Source organism: Melanerpes formicivorus, unplaced genomic scaffold (assembly GCF_026170545.1).
Source record: "Melanerpes formicivorus ecotype bairdi unplaced genomic scaffold, bMelFor1.0.p_v2 SCAF_72, whole genome shotgun sequence".
Classification (NCBI taxonomy): Eukaryota; Metazoa; Chordata; class Aves; order Piciformes; family Picidae; genus Melanerpes; species Melanerpes formicivorus.
Window position 1 is genome coordinate 1,682,706 of NW_027142424.1, and position 22,143 is coordinate 1,704,848.

Sequence of the window (22,143 nt, forward strand, 5' to 3'; positions counted from 1 at the left end):
AGGTTATTGCTGTTGGAGGGAGGACCTGGATCACCCTCCTGTTTGCTGGGAGGAAAGCACATAGTGTCTTGGGGCTTTGAAGACATGTTACCTGCCCCTGATGCCAACACCGGGTCCAGCAGTGAAAGTAAAGGTGAATTATTTCATGACCATCAGTATTAGCAGAGGAGGGCAAGATGCTTTTAGTGGTGCTAACTGTTTAAAAATTAATGTAAAGCTGTAGAGTGGGGAAGGCTTTCTCCTTTTCTGCTGGAAGCAATGTAAAAGCAAGTACAGTACATATCAAATAACTGAAAGCTGAGGGGTTTAGAAGGACCATCTGGAGAGAGAACTGGACAGCACAGGAGTGTCCTGAAGCCTGATATCTAGTGAAAGGGGGAGGGCAGCAACTGTATGGACACTTGGTTGTCATAGTATGTGCATTCAGAACTGAAGCTTTGAAAAGATGGACCTAACTTACAGGAGCACTGACTTGTTTACATTGGGTTTGTCATACCTATTCTCATGCAGTTAAGCTAACTAGAAATGTAGATTGTTTGTTTGTTTTGAGGTTGATTTGGGGATCACATAGGAAAGAAATAATCATCTCATTTTGTATTGAAATGAAGAGGCTAAACCTTATGCCTGGTGTGTTAATGTTAGTATGGAATACTATATTTTACATTGCAGGATAATGGGGTTCAGAAAATGTAACATTTCTCTTGCTGGAGATCAAATGCTGTTTTAAATTATCTAGTAATCAATTTGTAGGGAACAATGAGGGGCAGTAGATACAGTGACCCTCCCTGACTTCAGTGGGAGCTGTGCAAGGAGGTCGAACTGAATTTGGATATTATCCACTCGTTAGTCTTTCAGTAAGCACAATTTGTTTGTCCTGTGCAGTATCACCGTGTTCAGAATCTACCTAGCACTGGCAGAGCACATTTATTTTTAGAAGCACAAGTTCATTGCTTACCTTTCCTTTTTTTTTTCTTTCCCTATTCTACTTTTGTTTCTGCCCAATCTATTTTGTATGTTTAGAATAGAATTAACCAGGTTGGAAAAGACCTTATTTGTTTATTTCTTTCCTTGAATTCATTCTCATTTTCCCCTGCTGTTTGCTAACTGCTTTGGCACTAAATAAGAGTTCACATTGCTTCAGCAATGTTAGTTCAAGCTTTGATGACATCTCATTAAGTTTAATACAAGCCATAGGAATTTACAGATCTGAGTTTTCGTCTGCAGATGTGTTGAGAACTTTGAAGAGGTCTTTCTTGCTGTGAGACTGACTAGATTGTTTTTATCCCTTTCCCTAACTGACTGTTCAGATTCTGGGAAGTTAAATAGATTGACTGGACTGGTTTATTGACATGTTAGTATAATGCTTTGCCTTGTGTGTCCCATCTTGATGTGTTAATAATTCCTACTTTCTAAGTGACAGCTAGGTTTGAAATGCATTTTAGCTTAAATTCACAGTGTTCAGAGGTGGGAAAGCTGTAAGAGAAACACAGAGTCGTACCAGAAATTAAATTAAGGCTCAGTATTAGATTAATCCTTCCTCACAAGCAGAATATTACAGCAGTGATCATGAGCAGAAGGGTTTCCACGGTCATAAGCCTTGCTTGTGTTTTGTCTTGCTGCCAGTTGTGATTTCTCAGCGGCATTACCTGTTGCACGAGCAGAAGAAAATGGTCTTCTGCTCCTCTGCGTCATTCTGAAGGCATTTAAGAGCAAATACTCAAGTTGGTTTATGTTAAAGTAAAGGAATTTTCCACTTGAAGTGAGTTTGGTTGAATAGTCCTGTGTTCCCAAGCATGGCTGGCTCTGCTAGTCCAGTTCCTGCTGTATTTATAGCTTTGAATGGTGTGCAGAAAAAGTGAGTTCAAACTTCCTGGTGTTTCCTACAGCAGCTTGGGCAATAACACCCCAAACCCAGATCTGTACCAGTGAAATCAGAGCACAACCCAGGAGAAAAACAAAAAAAAACTATTCAGAAATGGATGATGTACACTTGAATAATGAAAACCCAGTGCTAATGTCATTTATTATCTCAAAAGAGAAGCTGAGTGACTAGCACCTACTTCTTGTTAAGTTTATTTGGCCACAGCCAGAGATTTCATAGCCCTAGGGTTCGTGTGAGTAAGTGAGGCATAAACTGGGGCTCCTCCTTGAGGCTTGAAAGCAAGGTAGAGGAACAACTCTCAAATGAATGGACTTTGGCAGTGTTACTGTAGCTATTAGAGCACCAAATAATAAATTCACTGCTTAAAAAAAAAAGAAAGCTGCTCACCCATTGGTAGTGACCTGTCAGGAGCATCTGTTGGGTTTCAGTTGCTGTGGTAGCTACTGCAGCAGCAGCGTAATGAGCGTGGAGAATTTCCAGTGTGGTTTGTTACAGAGGAGGTCTCTGCTCTGTTCTTTCTTCCCCATTCAGATGCAGACTTAGGGCGCTGTCTTGCAGCAGATGGGCTGTATCTTTACACAACAAATTCAGTGGGCAGAGGAATAAGCAAATTAGGATCTGGATTACATGGTACTTTGAGGTAAGTGACAGCTGAGTATTAGCTGTTCTGCTGGTCTGTTTAGAAAAAAGAAAAGTTCTTGTTTTGCTAAACCTCTCTCAGATGCTAGGTGCAACAAGACTAGAAGCTACTCACAGAATCACACAGAATTAGAGCATGGTAGGGGTTGGAAGGGACCTTTGGAGATCATCCAGTCCAAGCCCCCTGCTCAAGCTGGGTCACCCACAGCAGATTGCCCAAGATCACAGTGTCCAAGTAGGAATCTCACCAGAGATGGAGACTCTACAAGCTCTCTGGGCAGCCTGTTCTAGGGCTCCAGCACCCTTACACCACAGAAGTTTCTCCTCCTGTTCAGATCTAACCTCCTGGATTCCAGTTTGTGCCTGTTGGCCCTCATCCCGTCACTGGGCACCACTGACAAGAGTCTGGCCCCATCCTCTTGCTCCCTACCCTTCAGCTCTTGATGAGCATTGAGAAGATACCCTCTCAGACTGCGTTTCTCCAGGCTAAACAGCCCCAGGCCTCTCAGCCTTTCCTCCTCACAGAGATGCTCCAGGCCCCTCAGCATCTTTGGAGCTCTCCAGTAGTTCCCTGTCTCTCTTGACCTGAGGAGCCTGGATCTGGATCCAGTACTCTAGCAGTGGCTTCACTGGGGGAGAGTACAGGGTGAGGAGAACTTCCTTCAACCTGCTGGTCCCGCTCCTAACTGCACCCTAGGGTAGTATATTTTGCATTTTCCTTACATACTATTTTAATGTTTTGGTTTTCTCACTTGAAATTCTTGAGTATATTATTCTCTAGAATTGTAGAATAATAGAGGTTGAGAAGGGATCTGTGGAGACCATTCAGTCCAACCTCTTGCCACGAGGTGCACTAGCAGACGAGCTGGCATTTCAGGCGTCGTTTTAACATCTAATAAGTTGGTTTCCTCTTTGCTGTAGAGAGGGGATATCCTACAGACTAATTCTGTGGCCATTTTATTTAGAGTTGTACAGCTGCTGAATTTGTCAGCATGTATGTTCTAATTAAGTCATTAAATAAATGAGTAGTGCAGATGTGACTCACTCTGTATCTACCTTCTTGCTGCTTTCTTCCCCGGAAGTCAGAAGGCTTCACATCCTTTACGTCTCGGGGGTTGTTTTTAACAGTAGAAACTGCTGCCTTGAATTTGAGTTCAGGCAAAGTTCAGGAGTGTTGGTTGTGAGTTGTTCTTGGAAAAACAAAAGCCCAGGGTTGTCAGGAGTTTTGATATCCTTTTTGGTTTTTTTTTTTCTCCCCTCCAGAGGTTTTGTGTACTGCCGCAACGAGGAGCTGGAGGCTGGCTGGGTGGCTTTTGGCAACAACAAACTCCTTCATCGGCCTGTCTCCTTTGATAATAAACCTCACTCCCTTTTCCAGGTTGTGGATCAACATACCCTTCAGGTAAAAGGAGCAGTTCAGAGCAGGGTTAGAGTAGAGCAAGCAAGCATTGTTAATGAATCACAATCATTTCTGGCTTTAATGAGTTTTGTCTTTGAAGTTTCTTCTTTTTACTGCGTGAAACTGCCTTCTTATAACCCCCACTGAAAGCACTGCTTGTGAGTTCTGTTGTAGATAGTGCTCTGTATCCCTTTGTTAGTGTCTGTGTATATGTTTACCAGCATCTGTGTCTGTATATAGAATCATAGAATCAATGAGGCTGGAAAAGACCTCAGAGATCATCAAGTCCAACCTGTCACCCAACACCACCTGACTACTAAACCATGGCACCAAGTGCCACATCCAATCCCCTCTTGAACACCTCCAGGGATGGTGACTCCACCACCTCCTTGGGCAGCACATTCCAATAGCTAACAACTCTCTCTGTGAAGAACTTTCTCCTCACCTCGAGTCTAAACTTCCCCTGGTGCAGCTTGAGACTGTGTCCTCTTGTTCTGGTGCTGGTTGCCTGGGAGAAGAGAGGCGGTGAAGTCACCATCCCTGGAGGTGTTCAAAAAGGGATTGGATGTGGCACTTGGTGCCATGATTTAGTAGTCAGGAGGTGTTGGGTGACAGGTTGGACTTGATGATCTCTGAGGTCTTTTCCAACCTTATTGATTCTATGATTCCATGAAAAGTTGGTTTGTAAGCAGTAGATCCATTTGGCAAAGGTTCTAGAATAACTCTTCATAACAAATAAATATAACAATACTGTATTAATTAATAGTGCAGTAATAAGCTTCTTGTGGGCTAACTGCACTTGATCACAGAATCAGAACAGTTTATGGCTGGAAATTTTAAGATCATCCAGTCCAACCATCAACCCAACACCACCATGGCCATTAAACTATGTCCCAAAGTGTCATGTCCACACTTTTCTTGAACATCTCCAGAAACAGTGACTCCACCACCTCCCTGGGCAGCCTGTTCCAATCCCTGACCACTCTTGCAGTGAAGAAATTTATCCTAATGTCCAACCTAACCCTCTCCTGGCACAATTTCAGGCCATTTACTCTCCTCCTATCACCTGATACTAGGGAGAAGAGCCTGACCTCCTACCTCCTCTCAGGAGGAGAGCAATGAGATTTCCCCTCAGCCTTCTCTTTTCCCGGCTGAACAACCCCAGGTCCCTCAGTGACTCCTCACCCGACCTGTTCAGCTTTGTTGCCCTTCTCTGGGCCTGCTCCAGCAACTGATCTTTAAGTGCACCATTAATAAACTCAAGAACAGCCTTCAAAATAAGAACTGTTAAGATGTTCTCTTTTTGTCCCTAGGTCTGTCAGATAGTCCCAATGCCAGTAAACCACTTCCCCGTGGGCAGTACTATGACTACCGTGCATCTTTCTTCAGATGGTACATACTTCTACTGGATTTGGTCTCCTGCAAGCCTCAATGAGAAAACACCAAAAGGCCACTCTGTCTTTATGGATGTTTTTGAGCTCATAGTAAGCAAATCCCCTGTTTCCTGTGTCTCTGGGGTTGGTAATGTGACTTAATTAAATCTCAGCATTTTCAGATGAACATATTAGGATTAGATATTCATCTGTGTGATCTGAATGGCTGCTTGTGAAGTAACTTCTCACTGAACAGAAGGTGTATTGCTCAGCTCTATCTCCAAAGGACACATGACTATCATACTCCAGCAGTATGAATTGTCTTGTAGCATAAACCACATTTTACTGTAATTAGCAATTAAGTTTAATGCTGAGGCAGTAATTCAGTGTATTAGGATTTAAAGCATTGTTTAGGGGAGCTGCTTCATTGTATTAAAAGCTGTTCAGGTCCCACAATCTACAAATACAATTGGTTTGGCTGCACTGCATTTACAGCCTGAAATGGGTTTTGTGTTGTGTTCCAGTTACTGGTTTCAGTGTAGAAGCAAATATATTGCAAAATATTCTGTGTAGGGAAATGTATCAGTGGCTTGAACTCCCTTGTCTTCAATGACTTTTGTATATACATGCACATATGGGTGTATATATATGTATACATACATGTGCCTGCATTTGAGTATGTGCTTGCATTCTAATTGGACCATGAAGCACCTCTGTCTATAATTTGATGCATTCACACAGCAGAGCTTACAGCAGTTCATAGGCCTCTAGCATTGATAGCTGGAAACTTAGGAGGATTTAGCTTTGCTGGAGAATTTCAGATGCAGCATCTGTGGAGCCTCTGCAGCTGCTGTACCACAGCTGTGTTCAGTGGGGTGAGTGAGCTAGGAGGGGTAGGATGTAGAAGTGCAACTTACAGAAAATACCTGATGCTATAAATGAGATCTTCATTAAAATGTGCTCTTTAATAACACATTTTCTAGTGACTTATGATACAAGAAAACAATTGTTTGCACTTTTTGGCTGGTAAATGGTTTAAAGGCCTCTTTTTCACAAAGCTTGCCAGTGAAACATCATTAATACTACAGAGAGGCTAAATATTCTTAAGCAGAGTTCCATAAATTAACACTAAGGTTGTGACAAGCAGCTCAGTCTTTGAGGACAGACAGAATAGAAGATACTGTATTGAACCACATAAAATCATAGAATCATTTTGATTGGAAAAGGTCTTTAGGAGTTAGAGAATGATCTTATCAAGTCTGATGCTACACCACGTCCCTCAGCACCACATCTCTGTGGCTTTGAAACACCTCTGGACATGGGGATTCAACCATCTCCCTGGGCAGCCTGAGCCAGTGTTGGAGAACCCTTTCAGGGAAGAATTTTCTTCTATTATCCAGCATAAACCTTTCCTGGCACAACTTGAAGCTGTTTCTTCTCATCCTATTACTTGTTCCTTGGGAGAAGAGACTGACCCCTACCTGGGTCCAACCTCCTTTCAGGGACTTGTGCAGAGCTAGATGTCCCCTCAGCCTCCAGACTGAACAACCCCAGTTCCCTCAGCTTCTCCTCACCAGACCTGTTCTCCTGACCCTTCACCAGCTTCATTGCTCTTCTCTGGACCCACTCCCAGCCCCTCAATGTCCTTCTTGTAGTGAGGTTCCCAAAACTGAACACAGTATTTGAGTTGTGTTGTCACCGGTGCTGGCTGTGACAAAGCCACAAACAAAATAAATACTCCTCTGTCTAGCTTTCCTAATGTGAGAAGGTTTAAGTTAAAGCTTCTAACTTTACCTGATATATTGGATTAATCATAGAATCAATAAGGTTGGAAAAGACCTCAAAGATCATCAGGTCCAGCCTGTCACCCAGCACCTCATGACTACTAAACCATGGCTTCAAGTGCCAAGTCCAGTCCCATTTTGAACACTTCCAGGGGCAATTTTGTTACAGTGGTCTGTCTCCTACAAGTTTCAATAGCTAAAAGCATTTGTTGTTTTTCCATGTTAACAGGTAGAAAATGGCATATGTATGGCAAATCCTCTACAGGAACGCATTATATTAATGAGAAAAGAGGGGGAATCTGCCAAGAGTATAAATGAGATGCTTCTGAGCAGGCTCTCTAGGTACAGAGCCTCCCCATCAGCAACATTGGCTGCTCTCACTGGGTCTACCATCTCCAATACCCTGAAAGAGGACCAAGCAGGTCAGAAGAGCTTTTACTGACTCCCAGTAATTATTCATGGTTTGTTTTTGTGGTGGGTCACAGTTTTTTATCACACAGAGTCTCAGTTCTAGGAATTGCTATCCTCTTAGGCCATGTAAAAAGGAAAAAAAAAACAACCATGCTGGGTTTTGTTACCTCAAAATGTTTGCAATATTTATATGCAGTGTTTGCTTGATGCTGAAATGACAAAGTTCCTTTGTAGCTGAGGTGTTGTCTGGAGGAGCTGGCTTCTAATTGCAGTGTAAAAATGGACTGCAGTTTAGAAAGTGAAACTGTTATTTCACAAGTATGCTGAGCATTATAAATTGGGGGAAAATTTGGGGGCTTGAGGTAATTTTCCCCTTTGTTTGGGTTCCTCTGGGGGCTTGCTGAAACTGCCCTGGTTAATTAAGGAATCCTGAATGAAGAGCATTGATGGCTTTCAGGATAACCTGGAGCTTTGTGAGAAGTGGTTTAAGATCAGGTGGTTTTTTTTCAGACTATGCTGAATTACTTCTTCCCTTCCTTCATACCTTTCAAACATTTACAGGTATTTCCATGAAACTATACAGGAAGCAGCTCTGCTCCCAGGGAAATTGGCAGAGACGTAGCTCGAGGAGCTATTTCTCAGGGCTGTGTTTTGCCAGTTAAAAACTAGAGTGCTACAGAAGAAGAAGAAGAAGTAGTTATTCTTGGTTAATTCTTTAGTCACTGCTCAGAAGTGTTGATCAGCTGTGTCAGGAGCTAGATCATCATGACTGTATACATTTCATGTGGAGCAGGAGAACTTAAAATAGTAAATGCGTAGTGAATCTTACATGATCTCTTTATGTTAGAAGATTATTTGGCTCTGAGATGCCCCTTTCAGTACTCTTACCACCAGACAGTTCTTAAAACAGGCTCCCAATTTTCCTGGGGTGAAAAGTAAAGATTGGTTTTTTTTCCTAATTCATTCTGAAGTAGTTCTCTGTAGTTAACCTGTGAAACTCTTTATGCCCTTCAGGGGATTTGATGCTGTATGTGTGGGATTGAGGCTACCCCTCTATGCAGCTGCTGAATGCTGCAAAATGTTACTTAAATGAATTTCCACTTGGATTTATTTGAAGTGTGTGTTTGTATTTAGAGAGAAACCTGCCTTGTTTGCTACCTGTCATCATAGAATCAGAGAATTGAGAGTGTTGGAAGGGACCTCAAGGATCACCTAGTTCCAAATCCCCTGCCATGGCTAGGGACACCTCACACTAGATCAGGTTGCTCAGAGCCTCATCCAGCCTGGCCTTAAAAACTTCCAGGGATGGAGCTTTTACCACCTACCTGGGCAACCTGTTCCAGTGTCTCACCACCCTCATGGGGAAGAACATTTTCCCAACATCCAATTTGAATCTACCCACTTCTAGTTTTGCTCCATTCCCCCTACTCCTGTCAGTGCATGTCATCCTAAAAAGTCCCTCCCCAGCTTTCTTGTAGGCCCCCTTAAGATACTGGAAGGCCACAAGAAGGTCTCCTTGGAGCCTTTTCCTCTTCAGACTGAATGGCCCCAACTCTCTCAATCTGTCTTCATAGAAGAGGTGCTTCAGCCCTCCAATTATCCTCTTAGGAGTTCTTAACATTATCAAGAAATACGTAGTTATGTTCCACTTCTCTGTTTAATATTCCAGCTGCAAACACCAGCTGTGGGCTGCCCCTGAAAATGTTAAGGAAGACTCCAATCTACACCTGTGGGACATACCTGGTGATGTTGGTTCCACCCCCAGGTGGATCAGGCAGTTCTGCAACACGCTCCCTCTTTGGGGGAACAAGTGCTTTGTCATCTTTAAAAAGTAAGGCAGAGACACTTTGGATTTGGAAAGCCTTGGTTTTCTGAAATGCAGGAAGATTCTCTGAAACTTATTGGAGACTTTTTTTCCCTCTGCAGTTCTTGCTTCCAGCCTGGTGTTCAACATTTCGGATGGGCAGTTCACGAGCAGAGCAGATCTCATTGATGCTGCAGGAAGTTCTCTTGGACGTGGTGCTCTAGTTCCAGGACTTGGTAAGCAGTAGATCTGGGAATGTTTCAGAACTAGGCATATCCAACCCTTGGGTTCTAAATAACCTACCTGGATTTTCATAGAATCAACCAGGTTGGAAAAGACCTCAGGGATCATCAAGTCCAACCTATTACCTAATATCTCATGACAACTAACCATGGCTCCAAGTGCCACATCCAATCCTTTTTTGAACACCTCCACCACCTCTCTGGGCAGCACATTCCATTGGCCAATTATTCTCTCTGTGAAGAACTTTCTCCTCACTTCAAGCCTAAACTTCCCCTGGTGGAGCTTGAGACTGTGTCCTCATGTTGTGTTTTATGTTGCAGTAAGCAACCTTCCAGTTGTTGAGTTTCACTGCAGAAAAATGTTTGTCTGCCTGCATAGAAATGTTGAAATTCAACAATTGTGAAAGTTCAGAATTCCCCAAAGGAATTTCCACTCTCTTGCTTTTGTGGTTTCAGCTGCACACAAGCTCAAGAAAAGGTTTTTTTTTCTATAGCAGTAAAGAATCTTGAGAGGGGCCTGGGTTTTATACCTTGTTTATACCTGTCAGGTGCTACAAGAAAATGTATTTTTTAAAAATCTTGAGATCAGCAGTTTTGAATCATATTGTAAATGCTGGGGATGCATGGACATGAGTGTTAACCTGTTGGTTACTCATACTGGAGAGTTAATTTGCTTCAGTCATTCAAAACATGTAGGCAAATAGGTTAATTTTTGAACTTTTAAAGCATGGTGTCTGCCTCTATCATAAAGAATCCTCCTGTTCAGGTGGAACCTTCTGGGTTCTGGTTTGTGCCCTTGTCCTTTGTGCTGTTGCTCAACACCACCTGAACGAGTCTGGACCCTTCTTTTTGCCCCCCACAGGGCCTTTAGCTCTTGCTGAGCATTGTGAGATCTCCTCTCAGGCTGCTTTTCTCCAGGCTAAACAGCCCCAGGTCTCTCAGCCTTTCTTCCTCCTCACACAGATGCTCCGGGTCCCTCAGCATCTTTTGTAGCCTCTGCTGGACTCTTTCCAGTAGTTTCCTGTATGTGTTGATCTGGGAAGCCCAGAACAGGACAAAATGTGGCTTCAGTAAGGCAGAGCAGAGGTGAATCATAGAGTCAGCAAGTTTGGAAAGGACCTCAAAGATCATCCAGTCCAACCTGTTACCCAAGACCCCATGCCTACTAGACCATGGCACCAAGTGCCACATCCAGTCCCCTCTTGCACACCTCCAAGGACAGTGACTCCACCACCTCCCTGGGCAGCACAGTCCAAGGGATAAGAATTCTCTCAGTGAAGAACTTTCTCCTCATTTCAAGCCTATATTTCCCCTGGCACAGCTTGAGACTGTGTCCTCTTGTTCTGGTGCTGCTTGCCTGGGAGAAGAGACCAACCCCCTCCTGGCTACAACCACCCTTCAGGTAGTTGTAGACAGCAAGAAGGTCTTCCCTGAGCCTCCTCTTCTCCAGGCTAAACAACCCCAGCTCCCTCAGCCTCTCCTCATAGGGCTTGTGCTTGAGACCTCTCCCCAGCCTCATTGCCCTTCTCTCTTTCTGTTCAGCAAAGTACAGTGCACCATTCTGCTTAGTCATGTCTATAACCCACTAATCCTTTTACTTTTACTTTTTGGACCTGCTTGGGCTTGTAGGCTTTAAACCTTTCAGGAGATGAGTCTCGAAGCTGCAAACTATTTAACAGTTGGACTGTTCAAACTGTTAACGTAATTAAAGCTGTTACATTTTTACCACAAGACCTTTAAAACAAATTGTAAGGTGCTTGGTTTTTCAATGGCTGAAGGAAAATAAATGTGAAACTCTTTTCTCTCTGCTTCTTCTAGAAATTACTGGGATCTGAGGCTAGATCCAACTCTTTTTCCTTGCCCTGTGGCAGCACGTTGGGGAGGAACAAGATGTTATGTGCTTGTAAATAGCAAGCACTGGGGTACTTACCTAAACCAGATGCTGTTGTTACATTTACATGAGGCATCAAAAGGGATGTGTCTTTGCTCCAGTCCTTTGTTTAAGAACTTCCCTGCTAATGTTTTTCATTCCAATGCCTTGTTACTGAATTTCTGTCACATGAGAGAACTTCTAAAGCAAATAATTTGCCTTTCTACCTGCTGTAAAAATTCTTTACCATGCCCATGTTTGTTAGATAGCCAAACTAAAGTTTGATGTGCAAATTACTCTCCTTTTTTTAGGTGCCTGTTATGATACTATGAATAACATGATCTGGACGTGCTCCAATGATTATATTGATCAGTGGTGCAACCCTGGGAACCAGGCCTTCCACTGTGTCTGTCAGAGGCTGGGAGTGAGTCACATCATTACAGAGCCCAAAGGTGAGGAAAAGCTAAGAGTCAGCACTTTGCACAAAGTGGAAGTGAAATGCAGGGTTATCAGGGAATAAACACACAGAAACTACCTTCTGAAACTTGCTGTGGAAAGCTGAGTTCATTCCTGAAAGGTTCTATGTAAATCTTGCTCATGGTTTATCTTTGCTTTAAGAAAGGAAAAAGCAAAATGCTTGGAACTTTGCAGATTCCTGTTACCTTTAGCACATGAAAGAAGTGACATGGATGATTCTGTTGTTTGTCATGTGGGTGGGTGTCCTGGAGTCAGAGGTGATGATGATGACAACACCTTGCAGTCTAGAAGCAAATGTTGATCCTATGGTCTGTTTACAGACTGCATTTGAACTGCTTTCCTCCTCCTTCCAGGGGACGCAACAACCACAAACGAGGTGATTAACCAGTTACTGCACCATGTTGGTGCCATGTGTATCCACCAACTCAACCTCCTTGCAGCCAGCAACAGTCTTCCCATAACAAACTTTTTGGGCAAGCAACATCCAATTGAAGCACATCACCTCAGCAGCATCTGTGACATTATGGAGAAAGCCATGGTGAATGGGGACACGTGTATAATACGCTGCATCCTTGTTGTCTTTCAGGTAGGAGGGCATCTCCAGTCTGCTTCACAATAAACACAAACCCAGAAGTTGGTTTAGAATACGGGCAGCCACTTGATTTTACTAAGTTTTTGATTGGGATTGCTTTAGTAGTGGCTTAGAAGTCCCTGACACCCCCATTTGAGAGCCCTAGTTTAAATGGGATTGCCCCTTTGGCAGATGGAAATAAAATCCAGAGGGGTTACTTCCTTCTTTCTTTTTTTTTCCCTCCTTTTTTTTTTGATCCAAAGTCAGTTTCTAACCCATTCTAATGATGTAGAGAAATAAACTGAAAAGCAGGCTGCAGAAGAATTGCTGTGAGTGATGCTGGAGTTTTTAATACTGCTGTGTTGCATTTTCCTTAGGTGGTTTTTAAATTCTTCTTCAGCCCACAAACGGAAAGGAACAGGGACATTGTCAGGAGGTCTGGCCTCTTACTTTGGCAATTGCTGATGGCACCAAGGGATCAGATTTGCTCTGAAATCCAGAAGGAGGTTTGCCTAGCTATTAGGTAAAGATCTGGTTTGTCAAATTAAACTTGACCTTGGTTATTTGAAAATGCTGTAACAGAGGAATATGCAAATTCCCTTCAGCAGTTTAAGCTAATGGAATTTAGGCAGCATACTTTGATCAAATTATGATAATCTGTAGCTGTGGAAGAAGGAAATACAATGTGGAAATACAATGTGTTTGTCATCATGACTGTGAAATAACAGGTGGTAATTACTTCTTTTCATTTGTTGCTTGTTATTTTCTTCCCTTAGGATCTTTCTTTTATTGTTCATTATAATATAGTTGCTAAGGTAAAGCAGAGTTTCCTACCTTTTAGTGATGGCTCACATGGCTTCCATGTTTAGTTGAATCTAATTTATTGGTGGTCTTGAATAGGCCAAGCTGGTGTTGTCAGGTGTAACACCAGCATTTGAAGTGACAGTACTGAAATTCACCTCAATAAAAGGAATATATAGAGGAAGCAGAAGGAGGAATACTTAAAGATTGCCATAAGACTGAAGGGAAAAACAGGGCAGCGAGGCTCTCTGGAGAAAGTCTGGTTTATGTTTAGAGAACAGGAATCTATTTTGGTAGAAGAGTGGGCATTATGTCTCTGGGCTGGCACACCAGGTCACCAGACACTTAAATGATGGTTGCTTTAGCTCCACATCATATTAGCTACTGCATCGCTTGAACCTGATGCTGTGTAATTTCCTGTCTTTGGCTAGTCAAAACAGCAGAAAGAGTAAGTACAGGAAAAGGAGCAAAAAGTGTGACTGTGGATCATGAAAACCAGATAATGCAAATCTCAAGGACAAGGAATGCTGTCTCAAATGTCCTAAGTGTAGTTATAATCTGCTTTCAAGTGGGAAGTGCTCCAAATGTTAAGAGCAAAATCTTCTGATGATCAACCTGCAATTTTTTGTGTATGAATCACAGCCTTCAGAACTTCAGTGGCTTTATGCAGTTCTGTGAGGGAAGAAGAATAGCATGTCTTTGGTATCCATATCTAAAATCTTCAGGGTCTTGCTTTTTGACAGGGAAAGTGTATACTGTCAACTGCAGGGGCAGCTGCTGCACTCTCCCCTTGTTTAATTAACCCTGTATCCTCCAATGACTTGTAAAAAACCAGAGGATTTGGTAATATCTCCTTCCTCCTGTTTCCTCATTGAGGGATTCTGATACCAACAGAAACCTCAAACCTAGCTTGCAAAGTATGATAATTCCTGATGTCTGTATTATAAGGTGGTCAGCATGAGGCAGTGGGAGGGAAGCTTCAATAATCTCTGCTCCCTGTGTGAAGCTGAAAAACACACCAGTTTTCTGTTCTGTGAGTGTGGTGCTTGAAAGGAAAGGGAAGGAGGAAAGAAGAAAAAGTCTGTGTAATAACTTCAACACTTCAGACAGTCACGAAGTGCTCCTTTTTAAGTCATTGTCATCTTCTATCTTGATGTGGTAATTCATGTGGAAAGGACAGAGTTCATCAGAAGTTAGAAGGGAAAAATACCTCCACAAGGAGTTTTTAGGCATAATTATGTTGTTTCCCAAATGCTAGTTCTGGAATCTTCTGCAAAGCTTAAAGTGAGACTTCTATCAGGAGCCACTCTTTGATAAGTATAAAACTAACAGCAGTGAGTTCCTGCTTACTGCCTCTTTCATTTTCCATTGTTGGTATCACAGATAAGCCACAGCTCTCATCCCATCACCAGAGCTGAGTTGTTCTTTAAGCCATCATCCAGTTTTGGCTGACATCTCTGTTTCTTGAACAAATGATTGTGCTGTCACATATACAAGTGATTAATGTGAAGTTTCTCTTAGGGAAGCAAATAACTCTTGAAGAAGCTTTGGGACTTAACATATAGTTAATTACAGGAGGTTTCTGGAGCAAGCAGCTGCTTGTTTTCTGACTAATAGAAATGTTGAATTATGGAGGATGCCTTTCTGAGTTAGAAGCTGTTGCACAGGCATTCTGACTGTTACTCAGATACTAAGCTGAGATTCTGTGATGCCATTTTTCATGTGTCCATTGAAATAGTTTTGTTTGCTTCAAGCAGTAATACCTACTTTTTTTTTCCCCCTCCTCTAGCTCTGGTTTAAATATCCTCTATCCTGGGGAAGCAGAAATCAATAATTTATTGAAACTGGTCTTAACTGAAGGTGAGAATGTCTTACTGACACATGAGGGTGTGGGTCTTTTTTCCTAATTGAAAGCAAGAAGTGGAAATGCTTTCCAGTTTCTGGAGGGAGAGCAGTGCAGAATATTAAGTACCAGTCCAATTTAAATCCATCCCCTTCTGGGAAATTAAGGAATGCTTCAGATGCAAAGCTGCTTTCTGAATGGCTGGCTGGTGAGGTGTATGCTAGGTGTGGAAAAAGGAAAATCTGCCTCAAGCAGGCAGCTGTTTGAAGCTCAAAAAGGATTTAAGCTCTCTTGTTTGTCACCGTTAGTAACGTTTCTTGGCCAGGTTGTATTTTAGAGCACCTAGTTAGTGTTACCCATGGCAATTACAGAGTAAAACAAGAGGTAATTGTAGTCTTCGATGAAAGTAATCATCTACTTGCATTCAGCCTGAAATGGGAGTCTGGACTTAGAAGCAGCTGATGCACAGTCATTTGTTAGTTCATCAGAACCTGTTTGTGCATCAGAGTCTTCAGAATTGAAACCAGTGCTGTGTGCAGAGTAAGTTTTAACAGCCCTGTAGCATCAGCAGGGAGTTGGGTTACCCTGGGAATGCGGATGTCTCGGAGTATCATAGAATTGTTAGGGCTGGAAGGGACCTCAGGTAGCCAACAATTAAGCAAGATATCTGAGGAAACACAACTAAAATTCTGTGAAATGCTGCTTTGCAACAGTTTTTTGCCTTCCATTTTAGGAGAGAGAAATAGTGGTCTCTCTCAGCTTCGTGACGTTATCCTGACTAATTTAGCTGAACAGCTTCAGAACAACAGATTTGGAAGTGAAGATGATGATCACTATAGGTAAAATGCACCAATATGCTCCCCCCTCCCTCCCCACTTGCAATGTCTGTTTCTCTGATTTGCTTTAAGTGATAAACTTGCAAAATGCAACTGCTGAAATTGCTTATCTTCCTGGCAGTGGGACCTGTAGTTCTGCCTTTGGGTCTGTAGTGGGTAGAGTTTCCTTAGGATGAGGGAGAGAAAGGTTTGACATTTTAGGGGAAGCTTTGGAAGCTTCTGTAGAGAGGTTTGGATTCCTTGTTCTTTACCATGCCTCTGGTAAACGTGGGTCATAATTTATAATGCCATTCCTCTCTCTGTTGCTGTGTTAGGTGACTTTGCAGCAGGGAGACTGTCAGTCCCAAGTACCTGTCCATGCTGGGAGGAGTCTCTTTGTATTTTTTAGGCCAGTCACTAGTGGTGTGCCCCAAGGATCAGTGCTGAGCCCCATGCTATTTAACATCTTTATTGAGATCTGGATGAGGGCATTGAGTCCAGCATCAGTAAATTTGCAGATGACACCAAGCTGGGGGCAGGAGTTAATCTGCTGGAGGGTAGAGAGGCTCTGCAGAGGGACCTTGACAGGCTGGACAGATGGGCAGAGTCCAAGGGCAAGAGATTGAACACAACCAAGTACCAGGTTCTGCACATTGGCCACAACAACCCCATGCAGTGCTACAGGCTGGGGGCAGAGTGGCTGAGAGCAGCCAGGCAGAGAGGGACCTGGGGGTACTGGTTGATAATAGGCTGAACAGAAGCCAGCAAGGTGCCCAGGTGGCCAAGAAGGCCAATGGCATCCTGGCCTGCACCAGGAACAGTGTGGCCAGCAGGATCAGGGAGGTCATTGTGCCCTGTGCTCAGCACTGGTTAGACCACACCTCGAGTCCTGTGTCCAGTTCTGGGCTCCTCAGTTTACGAAGGATGTTGACTTGCTGGAGCATGTCCAGAGAAGGGCAACAAAGTTGGTGAGGGGTTTGGAACACAGCCCTGTGAGGAGAGGCTGAGGGAGCTGGGGTTGCTTAGTCTGGAGAGGAGGAGACGCAGGGGAGACCTTCTTGCTCTCTAAAACTACCTTAAGGGAAGTTGTAGCCAGGTGGGGGTTGGTCTCTTCTCCCAGGCAAGCAGCACCAGAACAAGAGGACACAGTCTCAAGCTGTGCCAGGGGAGGTTTAGGCTGGAGGTTAGGAAGAAGTTCTACACAGAGAGAGTGATTGGAATGTGCTGCCCAAGGAGGTTGTGGAGTCACTATCACTGGAGGTGTTCAGGAGGAGACTTGACAGGGTGCTTGGTTGCATGGTTTAGTTAATTAGGTGTTGTTGGGTGATAGGTTGGACATGATGATCTTGAAGGTCTCTTCCAACCTGGTCTATTCTATTCTATTAGAAGTCATAGATTTATATCAGCACAGTGCAGGAAGTCACTGGTGGTGCTTCACTGCTTGTTGTTAAACGTTTCAGGCTTGGTTTTCCTTTGTCTTCGAATCTGTTTGTTTTGGTTTCAAGTAATTTGTGATGCAGCTTGCAGAGACTTTTGAGATGAGCTCTGCAAAATGCACCATAATTAGACTATTAACATTTTGCACCATTCTTGCATTTTTTGAAGACTAAATGATGAGCTGTTGCACTACATTCTCAAGATTGTTGTCCGAGAATCTTGTGTCTTAATCACCAAGTGCCAAACTGTATCTAAAGATGATTTTCAAAGGCTTCTTTCAACTGTGCCTGTAAGTAAAATGTATTTTGATTAAAGTTTGGTTTTTTTGCTTTTGGCTCTTTTCCCTCCTTAAAGCTGTCTTCGCTGAGTGTATAGAGGTGGAACTTGGTAGTTGTGCGTCTTAACAAAGAGAGGAAAAGAATGTCTTTTGTTTGTGCTGTGCAGGGAAGGAAGGAACAATTTCTCCCAGCAGAGTAAATGCTAACACAGGTTTATATGTGGCTATGTTTTCCAATTGCTCTGGCAGCTGTTACAATTTAAGGAAGGGTTTTTTTGTATCAAAATCTTCCAAGCTTAAAACCCAAGATAAACCCTTTATGTGGTTGTGTATAATGATGCATAACCATAAAGGAGTTTCATTTACAGATGAAACTGAGTGAAAGTTGGCATTGTTTAATGGTAAAAGCATGTACAGATGTTTCCAACAGGATCAGCTCCCTGCTTTGGCTGATGGCAAGGCAGGTGACGCTGGGGAGGGGACAGGCAGTCAGGGCCTGTGCTGCAGGAGGGTGGGAAAGGAGTAGCAGCGTAGAAGCAGCACCTCCAGGAATGTAAAGTAAATTGCATTCTGTGGTGGGAATACCTTGTAAGAATTAGTCAGTGTGGCAGTATTTAAATAGTCCATAATGTTGCATATGTGGATGAAATGGTTCTGCTCCTTTGTTTTGCAAGTCATTCCACAAAGTTCAGTGTTCTTGCAGCCAGTTTCTCCTCTTAAATTCTGTGTATTCACAAGCTTCTCTCGAATCAACAAAGAAAATTCCTATTCAAGGAAAATGAAGTTTATGCTTTGCTTGTGCTTTCCCCTCAATGTTCCCCCCCCCCTCCCCCTTTTATATTTCAAAGTCCAGGAATTAACCTGATTCAAGGTTGATGGCAGGGTTTAGATGATGTAAAGTGTGCTTATTTATGTTAAAGGCTGCATCTTCCTGTTTGCGGTATCTGATGGCTGTGCAGAACCACCTCCTCAGTAACACTATTTTGATTAAACCTGATGAAAATGATGACAGTGACAGCTCCTTACAGGGAGAGACATTGAAGGTACAGGTAAACACCAAGTTTTATTCTAGTATGGCTCTCTACAGTCAGTGTTCCTGTGACACCTCTTGTTTCTACGATGCATTCCACTTACATATTTTCTGGGTTCTTTTCCTCTTGACATTGTTAAATTACTGGAGGCAGGTGTTTCTCCTGTTCTCCAGATAGTCTGCAGTTGTTCTGTGTTCAGTATTCCAGCTTGGGTTCTATATTATCAGGGAGAGCAGACACTTCCTTTCCTAAGTATATGTATAATGAGGTTTAAAATCTATTTTAATTAATATAAACTAGCAAGAAAATTCATCTCCAAATCACTTTGGTGGTGGTTGATAAAGTAATTTTTAACTATAAATAGGAAAGGATTTTCCTATTTATAGGCAAATGGCTCCTGCATTTTTGCAGTCTTCACATTATTACTTAGAAAATGTATCTGTTGTCTGAAATAACTTGACTAATATTTGTGGCAAGGGCACTATTAAGAGGACAGGCTTTGTGGATAGGATAGTCTTAAATGAACTCATGGAAGCCAGATTTGTCCCAGCATGCAGGCTGTCTTGTCACAGCAGTTGTAACAGTAACAATTCTCCTGTAATGGTATTGACTTTTGAATTCCTGCTATTGTTTGTTAAGCTGGTTTAGTCTGCTGCTCTGTGAGACTTTGTGTGCTTGTAATGTGCTACAGTTGGAAGTTATTTGTTCAGGCTCATTGAGTAAATGCTAAATATTGTGGTATTTTTCTTGTCTCACTATTCACCCATGTTCTCATTGTTCAGTTTCTCTCTCTACAGTGATCCTCATACCTGCTAGGACATTCTGTCACCAATGCTGTACCTTGGCTGGCTAACAGCTCTCTCTCCTGTGCTGGACTTGGGGATTCCTTCCCTCTAGAAACTGGATGTGCATCCTGTAAAATATGCACCTAGTTTCTCCCAGCACTTTGGGGCTTAGCATTAATCAAATTTAAGTCTTGGATGAATCTACTGCTGCAGGCCTGCCAGGTCACATTATCATTATCTTAATTTGGAACTCCATCGTTTTGTTCTCTTGTCCTTTTTTTGGGAGTCTCTAAGAATTTCAATATCCTCTAATTCTTTTTGTGCCTAGGAGCTCAAGACCAGCATTTTGTCTCTTGCTACACAAATTCTGACAGGGTGTGATGAGGTCTTAGAGATGTTGCAGCAAGTCACTACAGCACTAATAAACAGTGACATTTCTGATCGAGAGCAAAGGTAAGAGGAATATGCTCACCTGAAAACAGAGAACTGCTGAGTTAGGAAGTTTGTTGGACAAGCACAGCTCAAATTACTCCTCCTATGTCACTTCATGTTTGAGCTTTGCATGTGTAGGAACTGTTCCTTGCTACAGCATTTGCTTAGCACTTCTCTTCTGAAGAATTCAGGATTAGTCTCTCTGTGTCAGCACTACCAGCTCGATAATCTATAGAAAGCTCTAACTAAGATTTGACTCCATTCCAATAGTATTTGTCAGCAGGGTAAGTGGAACCAAACTGGAGTCAGTCAGCTGGGAATATTCCTGGGAGCTAGGGCAAGATTTTTAAGCTCCTGACTGTTAAGTCCCTAGGAGCTGGACTAGATACTTTATCCATGGTACATCTTGGGTGGTGTTATCATATCGTAGTATCATAGTATCATTCAGGGTTGGAAGGGACCACAAGGATCAGCTAGTTCCAACCCCCCTGCCATGGACAGGGACACCCCACACTAGATCAGCCTGGCCAGAGCCTCAGCCAGCCTGGGCTTAAACACCTCCAGGGATGGGGCCTCGACCACCTCCCTGGACAACCCATTCCAGGGTTTCACCACTCTCATGGTGAAGAACCTCCTCCTCACATCTAGCCTGAATCTCCCCACCTCCAGCTTCATTCCATTCCCCCTAGTCCTATCACTCCCTGACATCCTGAGAAGTCCTTCCCCAGCCTTCCTGTAGGCCCCCTTCAGATACTGGAAGGCCACAATTAGGTCACCTCGGAGCCTTCTCTCCTGCATGCCCTTCCTTACCTCCCCTCAACTCAAAAAACAAAAGCTGTGACCTTTTCTCTCATTAAACAAACACCTCCCTCTCTTTGGTGTGTTTCAGTTTCTCTTCTTTCCTGTGCCTGCAAGATTAGCTTTGTTTATTGACAATACACGACTCTTTGGAGAGCTTTTCAGATGGGTTTCATGATCAAATGTATTTTTGGAGATGCAGATTCTTTTCAAGTACTTTGAGCTGTGCCTGCTAGGAGCCTAGTACACACACTGAGCAAACACTTTTACATTTGATGTGGATTTTCATCCCCCACCCATGGGAGTTTATAATTTTCTAAGTAATTATTAAACTCTTGATTTACTGTCTCCTGCTCTGGCATTGTATAGTAAGAATTGACAGCAAAGAGTAGGACACCAACACTTGGGGAGAAATTGTGGTGTTTTCAAGATACTAAGTTTGGGGGGGGGGGGGGGGGTTGGTTTTGTTTAATGCAATATAAAAGCTTAATATAAGGCAAATGCTCACATAGCCTGTTAGACAATTAAACAGATGACTGAAAATAGTAGTGTGATACCCTGAGAAACTAGTTGTTGCTGTGTAAACCTTGACTCTCCTTACAGATTAAAAGGCCTGGAGCAAATAACGAAGGCTACTATGCTTGGTCACCTGCTTCCTGTCCTGCTGACATCTCTGATGCACCCAAATTTGCAAACTCTAACCATGGCTGATGCCTTGATGCCTCAGCTGGTGCAGCTGGTTCTTTACACAAGCCAGGTATGCTCTTTGTGTCAGCAGTTGTACACAAAGGAAGAAAGATGTGGCGCACATCTGAACCGCTGTAGATCTCAGCCAACTTTCTGCTGATCATAGTTTAAGAATTACTCAACAGCCACAAAAGCTGAATATTAAATCTGACTTGGTATAAGAAATATTATGTAATGACTTAGTGTCAATAATGATATACAATGTTATTAATGTATTTCACTAACAAGATCCTAAATGATTCGCTGTTCACATGTTTCTAATGTGTATTTTGTGCCACAGACTGCACTGCTGCTTAAAACTCAGTCTCCAGTTTTCTCAGAGCTGCACAGTTCCCCCAGTGGTGCATCAGAACAGAAAGGGAAGCTCTTACCTGATGAGAGGTGATTTTCTTTAACTTTGGGTCTTTCCATGGGGTAAAATAACTTAGCTGGAATTTTCAGAGAATCCTAGAATGCTTTATGTTGGAAGAAGGGACCTTAAAGCTCGTTTAGTCCAACCCTTCTGCAGTGAGGAGGGGTATCTGCAACTAGATCAAGTTGCTCAACACCCCAATCAACCTGACCTGGAGTGGTTGTAGGGCTGGAGCAACTCATTTGACCATTGCTGTGGTTTTTGGTTGGGGTTTTTTTAAGGCAAAGTTCTAATGGTTTCTAAGAGTGTCTTAGAGATACCTAAGCCTTTACAAAAGACAATTAGTTCGAGCATACTTTTTTGTTTGCCTGTA

General features: G+C 42.8%; 1 protein-coding gene across 4 annotated transcripts in view; it reads left to right on the forward strand.

The window, feature by feature from the left end:
* HECTD4 (HECT domain E3 ubiquitin protein ligase 4) overlaps positions 1-22,143 on the forward strand; it is a 95,316-nt gene that overhangs the window by 18,557 nt on the left and 54,616 nt on the right. For 2 of the 4 annotated variants that reach the window (XM_068163366.1, XM_068163368.1), the window contains exons 4-20: positions 3-133; positions 2,414-2,522; positions 3,785-3,923; positions 5,234-5,404; positions 7,307-7,499; positions 9,158-9,319; positions 9,415-9,528; positions 11,716-11,856; positions 12,235-12,467; positions 12,830-12,975; positions 15,043-15,113; positions 15,830-15,935; positions 17,517-17,637; positions 18,546-18,674; positions 19,770-19,894; positions 21,275-21,428; positions 21,699-21,799. In XM_068163366.1, the coding sequence (XP_068019467.1) occupies positions 3-133; positions 2,414-2,522; positions 3,785-3,923; positions 5,234-5,404; positions 7,307-7,499; positions 9,158-9,319; positions 9,415-9,528; positions 11,716-11,856; positions 12,235-12,467; positions 12,830-12,975; positions 15,043-15,113; positions 15,830-15,935; positions 17,517-17,637; positions 18,546-18,674; positions 19,770-19,894; positions 21,275-21,428; positions 21,699-21,799 (2,346 nt within the window). The remainder of the gene's footprint in view (positions 1-2; positions 134-2,413; positions 2,523-3,784; positions 3,924-5,233; positions 5,405-7,306; positions 7,500-9,157; positions 9,320-9,414; positions 9,529-11,715; positions 11,857-12,234; positions 12,468-12,829; positions 12,976-15,042; positions 15,114-15,829; positions 15,936-17,516; positions 17,638-18,545; positions 18,675-19,769; positions 19,895-21,274; positions 21,429-21,698; positions 21,800-22,143) is intronic. The other 2 variants (XM_068163367.1, XM_068163369.1) reach the window with 1 other exon arrangement.